Source organism: Suncus etruscus, chromosome 15, assembly GCF_024139225.1.
Source record: "Suncus etruscus isolate mSunEtr1 chromosome 15, mSunEtr1.pri.cur, whole genome shotgun sequence".
Lineage (NCBI taxonomy): Eukaryota > Metazoa > Chordata > Mammalia > Eulipotyphla > Soricidae > Suncus > Suncus etruscus.
In genome coordinates this window covers 82,016,978-82,040,854 of record NC_064862.1, presented here as the reverse complement: position 1 = coordinate 82,040,854, position 23,877 = coordinate 82,016,978, and the positions used below count along the sequence as shown (strand labels likewise).

The window sequence follows — 23,877 nt, the reverse complement described above, 5'->3', positions numbered from 1 at the left end:
CTGTGCTACTTCAGCTTCTTTTGTATAGATTTTTTTCTTCCATGTTGCCTATACTCAGGGCTTCATCTGGACTCTACACCAAGGATAAACTCTACTCCTGGTAACTTGAGGGAACCCAAGTATATACCAGGGATTGACCCTGGGTTGGCCTTGTCTGAACCCCCTGGCTCTGTTTCTCCATCCCTGTTGATCATTCCATGCAGGTCAGATATTTTGTTCTCACTCTGATGAGTCTCCTCTCTTCCCTGCTCATACATTTCTTTTCAGAAACAAGTTGCACATTCAAAGCCTGTAGTTCCATGGCTTGTGGATCTAGCAGGGAAATGTAAACAAAGTGTCGTTTGAAAAGTCAATGCGATTGGGAGTCAGATCACTTTTATCTGCTCAAGGAGGGACTTTCTTAGATGTAACGTTGTGCTGATTTGGAAAAGCACAGGCTTGACTCACAAAGTGACCACTGAATTTTACTTCTTGCTCTCAAAAATCTCTCCTGACTTGGGGGTCCATATGAGACACCAGGGGATCAAACCGCAGTCCAACCTGGATCAGCAACATGTAAGGCAAATTCCGTACCATTAGGACAACTCTCCCCTAATATGTAATTTTACAGTCCTGAGAGATAAAAGATTGTTTGGAACATTTTCTTTGACCTCTGTGAGCCAGGTTTGATCCAGGCTGCACATTGATCTTATGAATTTTGAAGGATTATCCCAGAGCTCAGAACTATGAGTCAACCCTGACCACTGTGCCACAATTCTCTCCAATGCAAGCCATTTAAATTTTATTAACGTTTATTTAGGTTTTTAGGCACTCAGGGGTCACTCCTGACTCTGTGCTCAGAAATTGCTCCTGGCAGGATCAAGGGACCATGTGGATGTTGGGAATTGAATCTGGGTCAGCCACTTGCAAGGCAAACACCCTCACTTGGTCTATCACTCCTCTTCCCCACCCCCATTTAATTTTTTGTAAGATTGGGGAAGCTCTTGACCACACTTGGGAGTACTCAGAGCTTAGTAAAGCCACTGAGCTTAGGGATTACTTCTGGCATTATTCAGTGATCACTTGGGTTGCTAATGATCACACCTGGATCTGCTGCTCTGCGCTAGTGTCCCAATACCTAGTAAGTCCAACATTTATAAGAGCATGTTTGACTTAAGTGTTGTCCATCAGTTGTTTCGACCCACATGGCATTCATGCCTCCTGATCTTCTTTGGCTGATGTAATGTGTGGGATCAAACCTGAGGCTCCTGTTCACAAAGGACGTTTTCCAATGATACTTGTTCCAGGCTGTGCTGTGTAATTTGACGATTTCTTTTGGGGTACACCCAACACAATTTAGACTTCCATGTGGCTCCGCACACTCCGGAATCAACCATGAATGTCTCTAACCGTGAATCATTTCTCTGGACAGGACAATGCAGTGTGAAGCCTCTGCTGATCTCCTGGTTGGAACAACAAGGAATCTTTGGCAGTTTGCAGAGAGGCATGTATGGAGGTAATTGTCGAAAAAGACCCAGAGTCAGATCATGTGGAGGAGTGTGATAGTGTCCTGACTGAACAGTGTTTTTGGGAGTCCTGGATCTGCCATGCGGGACCTCTCTTGCTAATGTTTTCAGCTCTTGATACTAAGGCCCATAATGATTGGAGCCTGACTTTTTTGACTTTGATCTTTCTGCTCTCCTGTCTGTCGATATTTATGACCGATCCTGTGGTTCTGACTTTCATCCGTCCTTTATGTTCTCAGACTAAGCTCTACAAACGTATGTTGAGATTCCCTTCTCATTGGCAATTGGATGCCTCTCTGTTCTGTTTCCACATAGTTGTCTGCCATTAGATTATTTTCAGCGATTCCCCAGTATTTTTTTCTCTCTCATTTCTTGAGATCGCCTTGCTGGGTGTTCTTGGTTGCTACTGGTCCTGTGCTTCTCAACCAATTCTGGTGCATTCAGAACAGTATGTGATAGCTGTGATTGAACCTGGGTACACTCCTTCAATGTAAATGCCACTTCTTAGGAATACTAAGAAAAAATTTTTTTCTTTTGGTAGTAACCCAGTGATTGTTATGGATTACTCTTATCTTTATTCTCCGGTATTACTCCTGGTAGTGCTTTGGGTAGTATTTGTGATGCCAGAAATTGAATTCGGTTCAGCTACTTGCAAGGTCAATCCCTCCCAAGCTGTCATAAATCTCAGTCCTACTAGAAATTTTTGTTTGTTTGTTTCTTGGGTCACTCTCAGAATCACTCAGGGGTTACTTGCATTCAGAAATCACTCATGGCAGGCTTGGGGAACCGTATTCAATTCTAGCAATGGAACTGGGTCCTTCTTGTATTGTCAGCATGCAAGGCAAATGCCCCACCACTGTGCTGTCACTTCGCACATACAAATATATTTTTGATTTGTATGTTTAAATTGCAGAAGAGTTAGCTCAGCAGAACCCTAATGTGGATATTTTTATATTCTTCATTTTGATTCTCTTTTTTTTTAATTTTTTTTTTATTTTGATTCTCTTAATCTGTTTTCCCTATTCTTTTTATTTTGTTTGTTTTTAGACTACACCCAGTGACACTCAGGGGTTACTCCTGGCTTTGTGCTTAGAAATTGCTCCTGGAGGCCTGAGAGTTAGCATGAAGGTAAGGCATTTGCCTTGCGTGCAGAAGGACAGTGCTTCTTATCTTGGCATCCCATATGTTCCCTGGAGCTGCCTGGAGCAATTTCTGAGCTTAGAGCCAGGAGTAACCATTGATAGCAGCCACGTGTAACTGAGAAACCAAAAAAATAAATAAATAAATAAATAAAAGGAAAGAAATTGCTCCTTGCTGGAGAGTGACACTGGGTAATTGAACTGCGGTCCACTTTAGGTTAGCACTTACAAGGCCGACGCCTTATTGCTAGCACCACTGCTCCAGCCCCATGATTTCCCTATTCTTTAGGCTGAGTTAGAATCTGAAAACAACAACCAATATAAAGTCACTTTGTGGCCTATTTAACCAGGTTTCATTCAACTCAATTTTTGTGTGTTTGGTTTTTGGCCACAACTGCAGTCTCAGGTGCTCTGTGCTCAGAAATTATTCCTCGCCGGCTATGGGAGTCACAGAATGACAGGTCATTGATGTCAGGTCAGCACATTCAAAATACCTTCCCTCTTGTTTCTTTTCTTGACCCACTCAAATTTTTTTTAGTACTTTTAAAAATTGGTGATGAGTGAGCCCATACTATCATTATAAAAGTGTCTCTTTGAACAGTTTCTATTCAGTTCTTTTTTTTTGCTTTTAATGCTCAGGGGTTACTCTTGCCTCTGTGCTTGGAAATCAGTTCTGGTAGTCTCACGGGACCATATGGGAATCTGGAAAGTAAAGCCAGGTCAATCCCAGGTTGGCAAGGCAATGGCCCTACTGCTGTGCTATCTCTCCAGCCTTGCACTCAGTTAAATTTATTGTGGTTTTTTGATCAATCCTGGCAGTGCTCGGGTTACTCCTTGCTCTGTGCTCAGAAAATTTTCCTGTCTGGGGAAGGGGACTTAAGGGATATCAGAGACCCAACCTGGACCAGCTGCATGCAAAACAAAGCCCTCCCCATTTTGCATTTTCCTAGCCTATCAAAAAATTCTTACATTGCATGTTTGGGTTGCTTTTAGTATGCAGACCAGCAGTTCGAATTCCACCTTCCTACAAATTTCTTTTGGAAAGAGATCTCCAAAGAGGAGTGAATTGATAAGATATGCAAATTCCAAATCAATATTTTTATTCAGTTGCAGGACTACTCAGTGGTAGAAACACATTGGACTTATACAATGGGGCCCTTTAAGCCAGCTCTTTTACCACATTGATGTTCTCTGCACTGGTGGGAGTATCCAGAGCCTATCACGAGAAGTCACCCATTAGTCTCATATGTTCAAAAGTCAGTTCAATGATTTGTGTACTTGAAAGGTCTTAATATTATTTTTCAGAGCCAAGAAATTCTGTGATTAGTGTGGGAAATGGTTTAGGGAGGGAAGAGATACAGTGATTTTGATTGATATAATATTAGGCCAAGTGTTTCAGCTGGCTCATTGTGAATTGAATGTGTATTCCAGTGGGAAGGTCTCTTCTTACCGCGTGTGGAGATGGAAACATGGTTCTCATTCAGCACCGTACATGTACCCAAGTCATGTACCCAAGTCACACCAATTATGATCAAGGAGCACAAAGGCAGAGTAAACCAGAGCACTGCCTGGTGGGAGCCCCTAGTATAGAAAAACTGAAAAAAATAAAGTCAGCTCATTGATATTTGGGAAGAACATGCCTAGAGTGAGATTTGTTTTTGTTTTGGAGTGATACCTGCCACACTCAAGGGTTCCTCTGGTGTTGGGCCCATTTTGGATCTGGGATTAATTCCTAACTGGACCCTCCTTGCTGTCCTACAGCTCTGACTTTACTGATGTATTAAAATTCACATATGGTCATTTCCTTTCTGTTTGTGAATCCCACCTGGCCTTAAGTTATATACTCATAGGTCCTAAATTGAACTATAATCAAACCTCAAACGAGGATGTGTATTTTGTTTGTTTCCAAACGGTGCTTTTTGTTCAGCTGAGAGATAGGGTTACACTTCTGAACTTATTCACTGAATTAGTGGAACAGAAACGTTCACCACTGTGGTCTCTCTCCAGCCTTACTGTCATTTCTTTTTCTTGGGGGGGAGGATGTTTATAGGTTAGACCTATAGGTTAGACCTCAGGGGTTACTCCTAGCTCTATGCTCAGAAATCACTCCTGGCAGTCTCGGGGGACCATGTGGGATGCCAAGATTTGAACCACTGTCCTTCTGCATGCAAGGCAAATGCTCTACTTCCATGCTATCTCTCTGGCCCCTCTCACTGTCATATCTAAAATTACTTGCATTCAATTGTTCAAGCCCACATTCTACCTGAATCATGTGCTTCAGCATCAAGTTCATCTTGGGGTGTACTTAATACACCTTGACCACAATGTAAGCACCTCCCTCAGGCTTGACTCAACTCTTTCTCAGTCTCTTCTGTCCATCAAGAAGATCCTGAGGAATCCACAGGAATTAAAGAACGATATCAAACTGTTCATGGCTGTACTGAGACACTGGTGAGGACTTTCTTCTATCTCTGCACTAAAGGAAACACCCCCTCAAAGCCAATGCTTAGTCCTACTCTGCACAAAGCTTGGTCCTAGAACTGGTGGGGGTACCATATGGTAGGTAAGCCGCTGAGGGTTTGTACCCTGAGTGTTTTAGCAGAGTACTACCAGACTGGGTGCAAGTGACTTTTCTGGTGCTGGCCTTCAAGGGGACTGAATTGCTGTACCTCTGCCCTGGAGTCTGCCCCTGTCCTGGGCTCCCAGGGGCTCTGGACTGCAATTTCTCGCTGTAGAGCAAGGCCAGCACTCCTGTCCTATTCACACCCTGATCCCAACCCCATTCTGTTTCCTTGGACAGAAAGGAGATATTTTTTGTTTTGTTTTGTTTTGGGGTCATACCCTGCTGCACACAGGAGTTAGCCCTGGCTCTGCTCTCAGAAATCATTCCTGGCAGCCCTCAGGGAACCCTTTTGGATGTCAGGGATTGAACCTGGGTCCTTCCTGGGTTGACCGCATGCAAGTCAAATGCCCTACCCCTGTGCTATCACTCCGATCCCAAGAAAGGAGTTTTTATCTTTGTGTGTTCATGTGAGTCTTGCCAGTGCTCAGAGTTGCGGCCCATCAGACGTAGGCACTTCCAGTCAGGGCTTCTCTCTGGTGCTCACAGCAATGTCTTCTTACAGAGATTTGTGACAACGGCCTTGCTGCTGCTCTTTATGAACAATATAGACAAGTGAAGATGGAACTGCACCGTTTGAAATCCTGTTCCCAGGTAGGGGCAGATTATGAGCTTAGAGAAGGACGGGGTGGGAGGACAGGAGTGTGCAGCACCCCAGTGTCAGGGTTTGACTTCTGGTCAAGGTGCTGCACACTGTATTTGAGGCCTCTTTTGTCTTAGATTGCTTTGTTTGGTTTGAGAGCCACAGCCAATGGTGCACAGGCCTGGCCTCTGAATCAGTGCTCTTGAGTCACCCTTAGCAGATCTCAGAGTCTATGGGGTCCTGGGGTCCAGCTTTGATCTCCTGGTAATATGGACTCCTACCATGTTGCTAATGAAATCCTTGATCCCCGGATTTCTGCTTTAAAGCATCATTTCTGCCTCATCTGGGTTCAGCTCAATTACTAATTTTTATTTCTGGCACCACAGCCAGTAGGGGATTCTCCTGACTCTGCTCTCAGGTGTCCTTTCTACTCTGTGTGATGGATCATAAGAGGAGTCTGGGGTTCTCTCTGGGCCAGCCAAGTATAAGGCAAGTTCCCTCCTGGCTGTTTCCTAGGTTCAGCACATTTGCATTTTACTTATGCTCCCACATGGTCGGCTGATGCCTGGGCACTTGTCTTCTCACTGTCTTCATTTAGGTCCATACACAGAGGTCTGGCACACATCCCGGGTTCCTAAGTCAAAACTCTGGGTGAAGAATTTTCTGACTTACTAGAAACTGTGTTGCTGGGTTGTTTCCTGTGAGAGCAATTCCCTGTGGGCTTTAGTTATGATTTCTTTGTGCTGTTCTATCTCGGACTGTTTTGTTTTGATTAGTTTTTATCCCATTTTGCGATACTCTTACTCGGCTTATTCTTTTTTTTTTTTTTAATCTTTATTTAAACACCATGATTACAAACATGATTATAGTTGTATGATTACAGTCATGTAAAGAGCACCCCCCTTCACTGGTGCAACATTCCCACCACCAATTTCCCAGATCTCCCTCCTCCCCACCCCCCTACACCTGTACTTGAGACAGGCTTTCTACTTCCCTCATTCATTCACATTTTATGTTAGTTTTCAGTGTAGTCATCTCTGCAACTGCACTCATCACTCTATGTGATGAGCTGCATGTCCTGAGCTGCACCTACCAGCCCTCATCTCTCTTGTCTCTGAGATACTGTTAAAAATGTCCTTCATTTTTCTTAAAGCCCATAGATGAGTGAAAGCATTCTGCGTCTTTCTCTCTCCCTCTGACTTACTTCACTCAGCATAATAGATTCCATGTACATCCGTGTATTGGAAAATTTCATGACTTCATCTCTCCTGATGGCTGCATAGTATTCCATTGTGTATATGTACCACAGTTTCTTCAGCTACTCATCTGTTGAAGGGCATCTTGGTTGTTTCCAGAGTCTGGCTATTGTAAATAGCGCTGCAATGAATATAGGAGTAAGGAATGGATTTTTGTATTGTATTTTTGTGTTTCTTGGGTATATTCCTAGGATTGGTATAGCTGGATCGTATGGAAGCTCAATTTCCAGTTTGTGAAGGAATCTCCATATCGCTTTCCATAAAGGTTGTACTAGACGGCATTCCCACCAGCAGTGAAAAAGAGTTCCTTTCTCTCCACATCCCTGCCAGCACTGCTTGTTTTCCTTTTTTGTGATGTGTGCCAATCTCAGTGGCGTGAGGTGGTACCTCATAGTAGTTTCGATTTGCATCTCCCTGACGATTAGTGATGTTGAACATCTTTTCATGTTCGGCTTATTCTTGACTCTGCACCGAGGAGGAGTTATTCCTGACAACATTAGGTGACCCAAGGCTAAACCAGAGATTGACCTTGGCTCGACCCTGTCTGGGAAACCTCTGGCTCTGTTTTGAATGTATGTTGGCTGAACTATAGGGATTTCTGGAGCCTGTCACCCAGACTATTTAGAGTTGCCTATTTCCGTATTGACTTTGAAGCTGGTTCCTTCAGAGAGTAGAGATAGAGGACTTGAGTTTCTTTAGCAAACCAGGAGGTTCCTTCTCTACTCCTAGAACTTGGGTGAGCTTGGGCCCTGACCCTTTTTGTATGTGCTGCCTCAGGACATGGTGACCTTCCCCGATGTGGCTGTGATCTTCACCCCAGCGGAGTGGCTGTGTCTGGACGCCTCTCAGCGGAAAATCTACAGAGATGTAATGCTGGAGATCTACCAGCACCTGCGGGTCATAGGTAAGAGTTCCCTTGGTGCACCTGTTAAACAGTCCCTTGGAGAGAATCAAATATCAGTCAGGTATCTGCATTCAGTAGGAGACCTGACTTTGCAGTTCCCCAATGTCAAGCCGCTCCACATTGTTTTAACCTTCCAGGTCTGACTTTCTATCTTAGAGGAGTTCAATTCAGTAACTGTAAATGTCATTACACAGTGCTAAGAGATAGTGCATTGTGTATGATGTTTGCCTTGACCTCTGTGTACCAGACTTGATCCAGGCTGCACATTGATCTTATAAACCTCTAGGGATTATTCTTGAACCTAGGGCTAGATTTCTGCCCAAACCACTCTGGGTACATCCTACAATTCTCCCAAATTCAAGGCATTTAATTTTTGTAAGTTTGGGGAAGATCATGACCTCCATAGGAGTACTCAGAACTTAGGAACTACTCCTGCCATTATTCGTGATCTCTTGGAGTGCTAGTGATTGAACGTCTCTACCAGTGTCCCAATTCCCAATGAGTCCTACTTGATTGTGAGCAAGTTTGACTTATATTTAGGGTATCAAGACATCAGCGCCTCCCTGTCATCTTTGGCTGGTGTAATGCAGGCAATCAACCTGAGGCTCCTATATTCAAAGTATGTTTCCTAATTATACTGTGTCCCAGGCCCTACTTTTCTTTTGTTGTTTCTTTTTGGGGTATACCCAACAGAACTCAGGCTTTCATCTAGCTCTGCACTCTGGAATCAATCCTGGCATGACTTGGTTGTTTTGGGGATCAAGCCCTGAGTGTCCCTGAAGAACCTACATGCCTCTATCGCATATTATCAGTATAGTGTCACGATCTGCTTGGTTCAGAAACTAAGGCAATCCCAGAATTTGAGTTCAATGGATTTGGTGGTGATAAAGGGGCCATGTTCAGAAATGATTGTGAATCTGAATCCAACTTTATTGAATGTTATAGAGATGTTTTAAACATGACTTTATGTTTAATACCAAGTACATTTGTTTTCTCCGTGTTCCAAAGATTGTATCTTCTTGTTAGCAAAAGCTTATCACTTCATAATGTGTGATCTATAAATATTACAAGAAAATATTCCTAGGGGTTGGAGAGATAGAATGGAAGTAGGGCATTTGGCTTGCATGCAGAAGGATGGTGGTTCGAATCCCGGCATCTCATATGGTCTGCCTAGCCTGCCAGGATCAATTGCTGAGCACAGAGCCAGGAGTAACTCCTGAGCGCTGCTGGGTGTGACCCTAAAGCCAATATATATATAGATATATAGATATATATATATTCATAGGTCTTCATTGTGGGTTACAAAGCTTCTGAAAGATATGCTCCAATTAAAGAGGACAGAGAGGAGTCTCTGATCCAAATGTTTATCTGGGATCAAAACAGTAAAATTTTTTTTTGGTTTTGGGACACACCTAGTGGTGCTCAGGGGATACTCCTGGCTCTGTGCTCAGAAGTTCCTCCTGGCAGGCTCAATGGCTGGGATTCGAGCCACTGTCCAACCTGTGTTGGCTGTAAGGCAAATACCATACCGCTGCACTATCAATCCGACCTTCCAAAGGTTAAATCTAAACATTTCAAAGTTTTTACTCCCAGCTCAGATCCCGATTGTCAATTCTGATATAAATTAAAAGATTAACTAGTTGTCAGGTGTTTCTATCAGTGTTCCTTTCATTTAAATCATTTAAAGGAGAAGGGTGTTTTCAGATACAAGACATCCTTTTTTTTCGGGTGGGGTGTCACACTTGGCAGCGCTCAGGGATTATTCCTGGCTCTACGCTCAGAAATCGCCCCGGACAGGCTCCGGGGACCTTATGGGATGCCGGGATTCGAACCACTGTCCTTCTGCATGCAAGTCAAAGGCCAAACCTCCATGCCATCTCTCTAGCCCCTCAAGATATCCTTTTAACAACTAACTTCAGTTTGAGTATCACAAAGTTATTTTTATTATTTATTTATTTATCTATTTATTCATCTATCTATTTATTTATGTATTTTGGCTTTTGTTCCATACCTGGTGGGACTCAGGGGTTACTACTGGCTCTGTGGTCAGAAATTACTCATGGAAGGCTCAGGAGACCATATGGGATGCCGGTAATTAAAACCGGGTTTGGCCGGATTGTTTGCATGCAAGGAAAATGTTCTACCTTGGGGCCAGGAAGGTGGCGCTAGAGGTAAGGTGTCTGCCTTGCAATTGCTAGTGTAGGACGGACCGCAGTTCGATCCCCCGTGTCCCAAATGGTCTCCCCAAGCCAGGGGCGATTTCTGAGTGTATAGTCAGGAGTAACCCCTGAGCATCAAACAGGTGTGGCCCAAAAACCAAAAAAAAAAAAAAAAAGGTTCTACCTTTGTGCTAACTCTCCAGCCCTTACAAAGTTATTTTATTTATTATTTATTTATTTATTTATTTATTGTCTTGGGGACACATCCAGCGGTGCTCAGGGATTACTTCTGGCTCTGAGCTCAGAAATGGCTCCTGAATGGCTTGGGGGACCATATGGGATGCCATGGATCTAACCCTGTTCATCACATCACAAGGCAAAAGCCCTACCCGCTATATTATTTCACAGCCCCAGCCCTTAATTTCAAGACATTATGGAGTCTTGTCATCCTGGCAGTGTTTGAAGTTACCTCTGGCATAGTGGTCAGTGCTCACTTTAGGAACAGCTCAGGGAACTACAGAGCTTGCCATGATGGCTCCACATTGGCCCATTGTGAGCCCAGAGTTGTATTATTGCTCCACGGCAGTATTATCCTGCACCCTAAGCTGGACACTTTTATTGAACCTGGTCTTCTCTGTGTGATAACCAACATTCAGAAGGAAAGCTTGATTTGGCTACTTTCATTAGGGACCCAGAATCATACACAAGAGGAGGAAGGTTGCTGTCCCCTTCCCTGTCTCTAACCATGAATCATTCCTTTGGGCAGGACAGTGCAGCGTGAAGCCTGCGCTGATCTCCTGGTTGGAAGAAGGAGCCCTTGGCAAGCTGCAGAGAGGTGTGCTTGAAGGTGAGTGTAAGAGGAGCCCAAGACTCAGACCCTGTGAAGGAGTGTGGTAGTGTCCTGGGCACATGTGAAATGTGGGTGCTGAGCAGTGTGTGTTGGACTGCAGGATCAGGGGTGCATGACCTCCTGCTTCAGTTCACAGCTCTTGATGCTGTGATCTGGGCTTTCTTGACTTCGCTCTTTCTGGTTCCCTCTTTCTGTTAGTATTTGTGGTTCTGGGTCCTCAACCACTTTCTATGCTCTCATGCTAATTATACAACCCCATGTTGGGGTTCTCTTCTCAGGGGCTGCTAGATGCCCTCGTGTTCTATGTGTCCACAATCTTGTTTTTGCCTTTGGATCATTTTCAGTGATTCCCCCCAATTTTTTTCTGTCTATTTTTGTTTGTTTCTTTGTTTTTGGTCAGACACAGCAGGTTCAGGGTCTTTCCTGGCTCTCTGCTCAGAAATCACTCCTGGCAGGTATGGGAGACCATATGCGATGCCAGGATTTGCACCACCAATTGTCCTAGGTTGGACACTTGCAAGGCAAATGCCCTACTGCTGTGTTGTCTCTCCAGCCCCTTTTCCCCCTCATTTTTGATATGCCTTAGTGGTTGTACTCAATGGTCTCTCCTGGCCTTGTGCTTCTCAGCCAATTCTGGTGCACTCAGAAAACCAGATGTGATGGCTGTGGAAAATACCAACTCTTAGAAATTCTGAGAATTTTTTTTGTTTCTCTTTTGGGAGCATTGCACTGATTTTCAGGAATTATTCTTAGCTCTATTCTCATATATTACCCCTGAAGTACTTTGTGGATAGATGTGATGCCAGAAATTGAACTAGGTTCATCCACTTGCAAGGTGAATCCCACCCAGGCTGTCCCATGTCGCTTTCACACTAGATTATATATTTGTTCTTATTTTGGAGGTTGTCTAGATCACATTTAGTGGCACTCAGTGGGTACTCCTGGGTCTGTACTCAGAAATCACTCCTGGTAGGCTTGGGGAAACATATGGGATGCTGGAAATCGTACCATGATCTGTCTGGTGTTGTACACATGGAAGGCAGAAACCCTACCGCTTGATATTTCTCTGGCTAGTGTGGGGGTGAATATATATATACTGTCCAGATCGATCCATGCAAGGCAAATACCCTACCACTGTGTTATTTCCAGCTCCCCTAGAAATATACCATTGATTTATATATTTTAACCACAGTTGAGCCCAGGACAACCCTAATGTGGACGTCTTTAAGTTCCTCATTTTGACCTTATTAATTTTTAATCTATCCTCCGTATTCTTTTTTTTTAAATATGGAATGCTTCACTAATTTGTGTGTCATCTTTGCTCAGAATCCATGCTAATCTTCTCTGTATCATTCCAATTTTGGTATATGTGCTTCCGAAGCAAGCACTATCTTCCCTATTCTATAAGCTGATTTATTATCTGAAAACAATATACTGTTACTCTGTTGCTTATTCAGCCAGGTTTCATTCAGCACATTTTTTGGTGTGTGGTTTTGGTCCACACCCGTAGACTCGGGTGTTACTATGACTCTGTGATCAGATATTATTCCTAGCAGGCTACGACAATCATAGAGAATGTCAGGATTTAATGTCAGTCAGCCACATGCAAGGAAACACCATCTTTGCTGTGTCTTCATCTGGCCCACTCAGAAATTAATATATTGGTTTTTGGGTCACACCTGGTGACTCTCAGGGGTTACTCCTGTCTATGTGCTCAGAAATCGCTCCTGGCTTGGGGAACAGTATGGGACGCTGGGGGATTGAACCACAGTCTGTCCTGGGCTAGCACAGGCAAGGCAGAAGTCTTACCCCTTGTATCACCGCTCCGGCCCCTAATTTGTTTTTTTTGGGGGGGATATATTTTTTATGTTTATCTTTAAACCATTGATGAGTGATCCTATAATGTTGTGGTAATATTGCCACTTTAAAAAAAGTTTTTATCACTTAAATATTTGTGTGGATTTTGTGTCAGCCCTGACACTGCTCAGGCATTACTACTGGCCTTGTGCTCAGAAATTATTTCAGGGGCCAGGTGTAGTGGTCTCAAACTCGCGGCCCACGAGTTGTTGCGGCCTCTGTAGAACATTTTGTGGCCCGTGGCCGGACTTCAGATATTGCAGTATTCACAATTACTGGCTTACTGAATAAAAATCGCATATTTGATGACCAGTTGTGGGCCACAGAATGTTGTACGGAGGCTGGAACAACTCGTGGGCCGTGAGGTTGAGACCCCTGGAGGTAGGGCATTTGGCTTGCATGCAGAAGGATGATGGTTCAACTACTGACATCCCATAAGGTTCCCCGAGCCTTCCAGTAGCGATTTCTGAGCATAGAGCCAGGAGTAACCCCAGAGTGCTGCTGGGTATGACCCAAAAATCAAAAAAAAAAAAAGCCCCACAAAAAAATCACCAGAAATTATTCCAGTTTGGAGGGAGGGGAGACATAAGAGATCTCAGTGATCCAACCTGAATCACTTGCATGCAAGCAAATGAGCTCCCCATTTTGTATTGTTCTGGTTGCTGAACAGAGTCTTACATTTCATACCTGGTTTGTTTTTAGTATGCAGAGCACCAGTTCAGAATTCCTCCATTCTACAATTTCCTTTTAGAATGAGATGTCCAAACAGGAGTGAGTTGGTAAGATTTGCAAATTTCAAATCATATTTTTATTGTGGTGGAATAGTTCGGTGCACAAACACATAGGACTTATACAGTGGGGCCCATTGATCCAGCCCTTTTACCTCATCTTTGGTCTCTGCAATGGTGGGAGCATCCAGAGCTTGGTGTGAAGAGAAGTATTCCATTAATCTCATAAGTGCCAAACTCATTGGAATGATTTGTCTTATTAAAAGGTCTCATTGTTTTTCAGAGCAAAGGAATTCTGTGATTTGTGTGGGAAATGGTTTCAGGAGTGAAGACATACAGTGATTTTGATTTGATATAATATTAGATGAAGTGTTTCAACTGGATTGTGAGTAGAGATGGAAAGCTGGATCTCATTATCCACTGTACATGGTCCCCGAGCCTCACCATATTTGATCAGGAAGCACACAGCCAGAGTAAACAAGAGCACTGCCTGGTGGGAGCCCCATAGTAGAGAGAACATTTCAAAAAAGGATATTGAGTTCATTGATTGGATGGAATATGACTATTGTGAGACTTTTCTTCTCTTTTGGATCAACACCTGTGATATTTGGGGGTTTTCTTTGGAATGGGCCCATTTTTGATATCAGGGCTTAATTCCGAACTGGACTCTCCTTGCTATACTACTCTACTTCTCTGGCCCTACTGAGGTATTTAACATTCTGATTTGGCCGTTTCCTTTCTGTTGTGCAGAAGATCCCACCTGGCCTTAAGTTATATGCTCTTAGATCCTATGAAGCCCCAAGAAAGGATGTGTTTTACGTTTGTTTATATAGGGTTCAGAAATCATGCTTTCTATTCCTCTGCTCAGACTATGTTTTATCTCCCTAAGCTCATGTCTTGGCTGAATGTCTACCTCTCTCCACAGACATCCACACATGTAGCGAATTGTTTTTCTGTGATGGGGATCACATATGAAGGGTGCTTTTGAACATGGAGACTGGAAGGTTACTGAACTAACATTGTGCTGTTCCATAGGGAAGAGGCACGCCATGCTGGGTTGTGAATGATCCAGTGTTGTTGAACCCAGTCTCAAGGAAAATGCCCTGCCAGAATCGTGATGGGAATGAGGACTCAGGGGTCACCTATTCAATGGGGGATCAGGTTGAAGAGAGCGTCCGTACTATGGGGACTCAGTCTTTTGGGCACAGTGCTCCTGACTCTGTTATGCCCAGTAAATGGACACAGACCTCCATAGTTGGATCACTTTGGGCCAAGAAGCCACCAGTGTTTGCTCTAACTCCCTCATATCAAGATACTCACAAGCATATTTTCCATGGAGTGTACCCCACCATATATAACCAATGTGAGGGGGATTTCTCGTGTGCTCAGCAATATGATGTGCCCTTTTATACCCCTATTATACAGGATTCCTCTGATGGTAAGCGAGGTGGATTCAGTCTGAGACAACTGTCACACCGGAATGATCCAAAGGAAGTCTGGACAGGAAGCAAATGTCATCTATGTCCCGAGAATGGCAAGTCCTTCACGTACTCTTCGTCCCACACTGAACACATGAAAATTCATATAGGAGAGAAGTCTTATATGTGTCAGGAGTGTGGAAAGTACTTCACTCAATCTTCAAAGCTTATTAGACACATGAAAATTCATAGAGGAGAGAAGCCTTATTCATGTCAGGAGTGTGGAAAGGCATTTGCTCAATCCTCAGACCTTAAAAAACACATGAAAATTCATACAGGAGAGAAGCCTTATTCATGTCAGGAGTGTGGAAAGGCATTTGCTCGATCCTCAAGCCTTTCTGATCACATGAAAATTCATACAGGAGAGAAGCCTTATTCATGTCAGGAGTGTGGAAAGGCATTTGCTCGATCCTCAAGCCTTTCTGTTCACATGAAAATTCATACAGGAGAGAAGCCTTATTCATGTCAGGAGTGTGGAAAGGCATTTGCTCGATCCTCAGACCTTTCTGTTCACATGAAAATTCATACAGGAGAGAAGCCTTATTCATGTCAGGAGTGTGGAAAGGCATTTGCTCAATCCTCAGTCCTTAAGACACACATGAATGTTCATACAGGAGAGAAGCCTTATTCATGTCAGGAGTGTGGAAAGGCATTTGCTCAATCCTCAAGCCTTTTTGAACACATGAAAATTCATACAGGAGAGAAGCCTTATTCATGTCAGGAGTGTGGAAAGGCATTTGCTCGATCCTCAAGTCTTTCTGTTCATATGAAAATTCATACAGGAGAGAAGCCTTATTCATGTCAGGAGTGTGGAAAGGCATTTGCTCTATCCTCAGACCTTAACAAACACATGAAAGTTCATACAGGAGAGAAGCCTTATTCATGTCAGGAGTGTGGAAAGGCATTTGCTCGATCCTCAAGCCTTTCTGTTCACATGAAAATTCATACAGGAGAGAAGCCTTATTCATGTCATGAGTGTGGAAAGGCATTTGCGCTGTCCTCAGTCCTTAACACGCACATGAAAATTCATACAGGAGAGAAGCCTTATTCATGTCAAGAGTGTGGAAAGGCATTTGCTATATTCTCAAATCTTAACAAACACATGAAAATTCATACAGGAGAAAAGCCTTATTCATGTAAGGAGTGTGGAAAAGCATTTGCTCAATCCTCAGTCCTTAAGACACACATGAGAATTCATACAGGAGAGAAGCCTTATTCATGTTGTAGATGTGGCAAGGCATTTGCTCAATCCTCAGACCTTAACACACACATGAAAATTCATACAGGAGAGAAGCCTTATTCATGTCAGGAGTGTGGAAAGGCATTTGCTCAATTCTCATATCTTAACAAACACATGAAAATTCATACCGGAGAAAAGCCTTATTCATGTCAGGAGTGTGGAAAGGCATTTGCTCACTCCTCAGCCCTTAACGTACACAAGAAAATTCATACAGGAGAGAAGCCTTATTCATGTCAGGAGTGTGGAAAGGCATTTGCTCGATCCTCAAAGCTTAACAGACACATGAAAATTCATACAGGAGAGAAGCCTTAATGTTAGGAGTGTGGAAAGGCATTTACAAAATCCTCAAATCTTAACATACACATTAAAATTCATGCAGGAGAGAAGCCTTATTCATGTCGGGAGTGTGGAAAGGCATTTGCTCAATCCTCAGACCTTCACAAACATGAAAGCTCATACAGGAGAAAAGACTTATTCATGTCAGGAGTGTGGAAAGGCTTTTGGTGAATCCTCAAGCCTTAACAGGCACATGAAAATTCATACAGGAGAGAAGCCATATTCATGTTCGGACTGTGGAAGGGCATTGCTTAATCCTCATACCTTAACAACGAAAATTCACACAGTGGGGCAGAGAGATAGCATGTAGGTAAGATGATTGCCTTGCATGCAGAAGATTGGTGAATCGAATCCCGGTATTCCATATGGTCCCCTGAGCCTGCCAGGAGCTATTTCTGTGCATAGAACCAGGAGTTACCCCTGAGCGCTGCCGGGTGTGATCCAAAAATCAAAAAAATGAAAAAGAAAATTCACAAAGGATTGAAGCCTTATTATGTCAGGAATGTGGAAAGGTGTTTGTTTTATCCTCAAATCTTCTTAGATACATGAATATTCATGGAGAGAAGCCTTATTTGGATTGTAGCAAAGCCTTCAATAAATCTGAAGACATTAAAATTTATATAGGAGATAAGCCATATTCATATCAGGAATGTGGGGAGGCATTTAATCATGCCTCATAACTTGTTAGACACTTGAATATTGGAGAGAAACCTTACTCATGTTAGGTGAGTGTGAAAAAGACTTCACTCAAACCTCAACAATTTCTGGGCAGTACATTACTGATTTGTACTGATAAGAAGACTTACTCATGTCAGAAGTATGGGATGTCCTTCATTAAATCCTCAAAACCTAATTTGCACAATTACATTCAAACAGGAGTTAAGTCTAATACATGTCAGGAGTGTGGAAAGGCCTTTGCTTAGTCCTCAAACCTTACTATACACATGAATGTTCATACAAGAGAAGAGTGCTGTTCATGCCTGGAGTGTGGGAAGGCTTCTGCGCAAGCCTTCAGAAGCATAAAAAATCCATTCTGTTGGGGAACATGTGGTCCATAAGAAGTGTGGATTTTTTTCACTGATATTGAAACATTTATAGATATGAAAATGATATCTGATGATCTGAGCACCTCAAACAAAATGTTTGGTATTGGCCTTGCAAACCACTGGCTGGGGTTCAATGCTAAACATTCTTTAGGGTTTCTCAAGCCCAAAGTTCTGGATAACAGAGTCAGGAATTACCTTTGAACATCATAGTGTGTCTCTGTTGCAAGTCATCCCCTGAAGAGGTTGACTGATGGAGGGATGGAGGATGAGGTCTTTCCCCTTCAACTCGGAGCACGCATCTGCCACCCTGTCTAACTGATGGTTCTGAGGTGAAACGGCGGGTAAACAGCTCGCAGACAGTCAGGCTTGTGGAAATATTAGCTTTATTTTTTTTTTTTTTTTTTGGTTTTTGGGTCACACCCGGCAATGCTCAGGGGTTACTCCTGGCTGTCTGCTCAGAAATAGCTCCTGGCAGGCACGGAGGACCACATGGGACACCGGGATTCGAACCAACCACCTTTGGTCCTGGATCGGCTGCTTGCAAGGCAAACGCCGCTGTGCTATCTCTCCGGGCCCTGGAAATATTAGCTTTATTTGGTGGACAAGACTGAAGTCCAAAGCCTCAGCATCAGTTCCTGCCAAAAGTCTCTCGCCTTCCACAGACCCTTGTTTTTATCCCCCAGAATCAGGTACCACCCAATGGTGGGATCAGATACCACCCAATGGTGGAAGCAGAACCAGGTACTACCCTAGGGTGGGGGCAGAATGCCAGGTCACACCCTAGGGTAGGGCACAATCACCGATCAGGTTAGGGTCAGTAACATAATAATCCCCTAAAATATTTACATACACAACATGTCGCCTATGAAAATAACTAAAATAACTTTTAAACAAGACAATAGTAACTTGAGGGAATATGGGGAGACCTGTTTACTTCTGAATGATTAACTGCATAAAAAATTTATAGTTGGGACTAGAATGTAGCATAGTGAAAAAGGTATTTGCCTTGGTCGCAGCCAACCAGGGTTTGAACCTCGACATTCCCTATGGTCCTAAGTCGGCCAGGAGCAAATTTTATACTTCAGTGGGTCCTATAGCAACGAATACAGCTGCATAACCTCTTTACTTGAGAGCTTTATATTTATGAAGCGCTTTAACCCTTTTACTACTCTAAGATGGGTCAGTTTTATAACTGTAATTATTGATCAATTCATTATTTCTGCGTAGGTCTCCTGATCACATTTATGTTAGGCTAATGTCTGTGTTGTACATAGCTCTGTTCATATCTATGTTCTACATAGCCTGGTACATTTCCCCTTTTCTGCCTGTCTTTCAGCAAAACCTTTTTTTTTTTTTTTTTTGGTGCCACACCTGGTGACACTCGGGTTATTCCTGGCTATACACTCAGAAATTGTTTCTAGCTTGGGGAACCATATGGGACGCCCAGGAATTGAACTTTGGTCTGTACTGGGTCAGCTGTGTGCAAGGCAAACACCCTAACATTGTGCCATCACTCCAGCCCAGCAACACCTTTTCTATAGTTTCCCTGTGCTCACTTATCCAGGACTTGCTTTCCCTACTAAATCCCTAGGGCCCTATAGCTCAACATCCTTTGTGCCCTGGAACAAGACTCCACACACACATTTGCACCCCTTTGAAGCATTTCAGCCTCTCATTCCCCTGGATTGCTACTAGGACCAAAATTATCTTTTCAAATGGGTCTTGGCTGAAGGACTAATTACAGCCTGTGACTTAAACCAGCAGCCACAGGGAGTCATTGACACTTCCATTCCATCCTGATTATTCTCATCCAACAGATTACACCTTAGCTGAATTAGTCCTCTTTCATCATGCTCACTTGGGCACACTCCCAACAAAGATGGTGGAATGTGTATTTTTCTTTTCTTTCTTTCTTTTTTGGACACACCTGGTAATGCTCAGGGATTACTCCTGGTTATGTGTTTAGAAATCGCTCCTCAGTTGGGGAACCAAATGGAATTCTGGGGGATCCTAGGTCAGCCACATGCAAGGCAAATTGCCCTACCAATGTTCCACTGCTTATGCCCTGGAATGTGTATTTTTCTTTTTTTTTTGTTTTTGTTTTTTAGGCCACACCCATTTGATGCTCAGGGGTTACTCCTGGCTAAGCGCTCAGAAATTTCCCATTGGCTTGGGGGACCATATGGGACGCTGGGGGATCGAACCGTGGTCCTTCCTTGGCTAGCCCTTGCAAGGCAGACACCTTACCTCTAGCGCCACCTCGCCGGCCCCAGAATGTGTATTTTTCTTATAAAATAATGTTATTGGTGGTGGGAATCTTGCACTTATGAAGAGGGGTATTCTTTACATGACTGTAATCATACAACTACAATCATATTTGTAATCAGGGTGTTTAAATAAAGATAATTTAACATTAAAAAAGGAAGTTATGACTTTGGGCTTGATTCAGGAGTCAAATGGGGAAATATGTATATTTCCTTATATGTATTTATTTGCGAATAATGATATTGTCTTGGACTTGATTCCACACCCAAATGTAGGGTATGTATATTTCTTTTTTTTTTTTTTTTTGGTCATACCTGTTGACGCTCAGAGGTTACTCCTGGCTATGCTCAGAAGTCGCTCCTAGCTTGGGGGGACCATATGGAACGCCAGGGGATCGAACCGCGGTCCGTCCAAGGCTAGCGCAGGTAAAGCAGGCACCTTACCTCCAGCGCCACCGCCCGGCCCCATATTTCTTTATATGTATTTATGGGTAACAATGTTGGTACGACAACTATGAATCAGGGACAGTGGACTGCATCCTAGTCAGTGTCTCCTAGCACCCCAATATTACTTTGTGGCAATACCCTTTTCCCTTTTTTTGAATAGATCCAGTAAAATGGGTGAAAATCTTAGGAAAGAGATGTGTTCCCAACTTTTAGAGATAGGAACCCCAAATATTTATATTCCTGGGATGTATAAATATTGGGGGGCCAATTTCTTCTGAGTGCAGAGTCAGTCACTGCTGGGTGTGGCCCCAAAACCAATCAATCAATCAAAAAATAAATAAAAAAGAAAAGCATGGGGCCAGAGAGAGCATGGAGGTAGAGTGTTTGCCTTCCATGCAGAAGGACGGTGGTTCAAATCCCGGCATCCCATATGGTCCCCTGAGCTTACCAGGTGCGATTTGAGTGTAGAGCCAGGAGGAACCCATGAGCGCTGCTGAGTGTGGCCCAAAAACCAAAAAAAAAGAACAAGAAAATCATGAGCAGATGTTTCCTGGGAAAGTCCACCCTGAATCTAATCTAGAAGAAAAGTATCCCAGATTTATTGCCTGTGAAAAATTACCACTAGCACTTTCTTGGAAGCTACGATCTGGGGATTTTGCCTCTAGTGGAAGACAATTTAACTTATCGAGCCCTTATCTAAATTTTGTCCTTAACCAACTTGAGATGTAAATAATAACATGAAACACATACTGTTTTTAAACCCAGAGCACACAATCGATTTCCTTAATGTCTACCCTAGACACAGAAGCACACACTCTGCTTTAAAGCCCTCTCTCATTCAGCCTGATTGGCTGACACAGAGACTACAGCCTACTGTCCCTTAAAAATATCCCTTTCCACCTACATAAATTGAGTGACACTCTGGAAGTGACTGGTGGATGCTTCCTTGTGGGTACTCTAGGGGCCCAGGATTTAACCTCACCAGTAAATTCTACATCTTCGGATCTGACTCAGCAGCATCATTTACAATGCTGATATCCTTTTTGTTGTAGTTGGAGCAGGGCTGAAGAAGATGAGCCTATGTTCTCATTCAGCAGGTAGTGCCTGTGCCTTGCAAGCAACCATCCAGGTTCAATTCCTGGATCTCATGTTCCCCTGACTCCTGAGTGCAGATCCTAGAGTAACCCTGAGCATCACTATTTGTGACCCCAAAGTCAAATAAGGATGACAAATGAGTAAAGACAAAAATAAACAATGAAAGCAACACTCACCAGTGAATATTCATGGGAATCTGAAAAAGAGTGACTCTGAGCACCATTATTTTATTGAAGTTGTGGTGGCCTGGTACTGATGGGTAGGTGGTATTTGTAAAGGAACTTTGGTGAATTATTTCCTAGCAGAACTTCTCCAGTGTGTGGCCATTCCCCTTCCCCTTCTCCATCTCTCTAAGACCTGGTGAAGCTCTACTGTGGAACAGCTGGTCGAAGCCCAGAAGTAGGAGAATTCTCTTTTCTGCATTGGAATGAATTTAGGAGCTAATGCCTGTTCTTTAGGATTTCGGTCATAAATAGAGTGGCATCAGGGTCTTCATTTTGGTCAATTTCTGGAACTTTTTGTTCTTGAAGCTGGTGCCCTCAGACTCTTGCTCTGCCAACCTAAAAGCTAGTGAGGTAGTTTGCAGGGGTTTGGAGAGAAGATTTAATCTCTGGTCACCACAGGGCTGCTGTGTCCAAATGAGGCCTGAGAGAACCAAGAACCAAGTTCCCCCTGGGTCCTTGATAAGGGCCCTAGACTAAGACAAGCCCAAATCCTAGTAAAATAGTTGTTTTTTATTTTTGGATTTTGGTTTTGGGGTCATACCCGGCAGCACTCAGGGGTTTCACTTGGCTCCACGCTCAGAAATTGCCCCTGGCAGGCACAGGGGACCATAAGGGATGCCAGATTCGAACCATTGTCCTTCTGCATGAAAGGCAAACGCCTTACCTCTATGCTATCTCTCTGGCCCGGAAAATAGTTCTTGAGACAGTTTAGTTATTTTGGGGGCTGGAGAGAGAGCATGTAGGTAAGGCGTTTGCCTTTCATGCAGAAGGTCATTGGTTCAAATCTCGGAATCCCATATGGTCCCCCAAGCCTGCCAGGAACTATTTCTGAGTGCGGATCTATGAGTAACCCCTGAGCGCTGCTGGGTGTGCCCCAAAACCAAAAAAAAATGTTTAGTTACTTTTCTACTCTTAGCTAAAGCAAAGGCAGTTAACTCATTTTCACTCTAAGCCAAGGAAGAGGGTGTTAACTCAAATAAAACCATAAAATGTAACCTCTAAAAAGGAATGCAGGGATGTTAAGAACCTATTCTGTTAGATAGAGAAACTAGATGGTTCTGGAATGTTCCACCAAATAAGGTCTCCATGACAAGCAAAGTTGAGTCAGATAAGTTGAGACCTTTATTTTATGAAATAATGTGCTTTATGCTAAAAATGAGATAAGCAATCACGTATGTGATGAAAGATATAGGACAATCATGTATGCTGTGAAAATTGAACTGTTTGTATTAACCAATGAAATGCTTGGGCCTGTTAATATTTGTAATGCCTATATAAACTAGCTGAGATTTTTGCTCCGAGGTCTTTTCAATGTCAGTGATTGGATGAGACCTGGACCTCTGCTATCCGAAGAAACTCAAAAAGGGTATTTATTTAGGAATGTGTCATCAGAAATTCCCCCTCTCTGGAACGATAGAAATATGCTGGATGTAGACATAGTTGAAATGTATTTTGAAACGTTTCCTTGTGTGTTGGAAGAATGAAAAAGTATCAGTGATCAAATGTTTGACAAATGGTGGGTCCTTGTGCAAATCCCAAGTCTCCTAAAATCTTGACTATGCATTGCTTTCACTTGTAATTATGCAGGAAATGTTCATTCACTGCATTATAATGTTTCATTTGTTTAGTGATTTACAAAAACTCATTGTGTTCCCTCGCAGCATATTTCAACACCAATCCTACACTGTGACAGCTCCCATCATCAGGACTCCCATACTCCTTCATGATCCACCTCACCCCATTTCTACCTGCCTCCTTCACAGGCACAAGACAGAGTTCTGTGGTTGTATTCAGGTCTGGGTGGAAAAACAAGAATTTGCAATTGAAAGAAAACAAAGCACAGCTTTACTGTCCAAGGCAAGCCCCAACCTGATTAATTTGGGTCTTTTGTCAGAGAGTAACCCAACCCCTCCCCCATGAGATGCAATCAAGTTTGCATACAGTTTTTAAGAAAAGACAACTATATTCTCTTAAACTTGAAACTAATTTGCAAATGTCATGGGGATTCTCCACGGTTCCTGCTATCTAAGATATCTTAACAAGATATCTGCTATGGCCAGGTGTTCTGGGATGCTGTTTATTGACTTTGAAGGCCACAAAGAACTGAGAGCCATGAGATTTTTTCCAAATGAAAATTTAGCCTTGT

The 23,877-nt window shown here is 43.2% G+C and overlaps 1 protein-coding gene and 1 non-coding gene across 2 annotated transcripts; one reads left to right on the top strand and one right to left on the bottom strand.

The window, feature by feature from the left end:
• Positions 1–12,297: 12,297 nt before the first annotated feature.
• On the bottom strand, positions 12,298–12,404 carry LOC126031757 (U6 spliceosomal RNA). The gene has a single exon (XR_007503588.1). It is a non-coding gene; the product is annotated as a U6 spliceosomal RNA (small nuclear RNA).
• A 3,194-nt stretch (positions 12,405–15,598) lies between these two features.
• Positions 15,599–17,335, top strand: LOC126030018 (zinc finger protein 85-like). Its single transcript, XM_049788228.1, has 3 exons — positions 15,599–16,222; positions 16,307–16,534; positions 17,197–17,335. Exons 1-3 carry the CDS (start codon positions 15,678–15,680, stop codon positions 17,333–17,335), a joined length of 912 nt encoding a protein of 303 aa, XP_049644185.1. The 5' UTR covers positions 15,599–15,677.
• Positions 17,336–23,877: the final 6,542 nt, after the last annotated feature.

Bases quoted from the DNA above. Each gene is read 5' to 3' on its own strand.
- LOC126030018 (XM_049788228.1), top strand. From the start codon at position 15,678: ATGAATGTTCATACAGGAGAGAAGCCTTATTCATGTCAGGAGTGTGGA. The intron at 16,223-16,306 runs GTGTGGAAAAGC...TTCATGTTGTAG, and splicing joins AAGCCTTATTCATGTAAGGA to ATGTGGCAAGGCATTTGCTC. The intron at 16,535-17,196 runs AGAGAAGCCTTA...AAATCTTCTTAG, and splicing joins CACAAGAAAATTCATACAGG to ATACATGAATATTCATGGAG.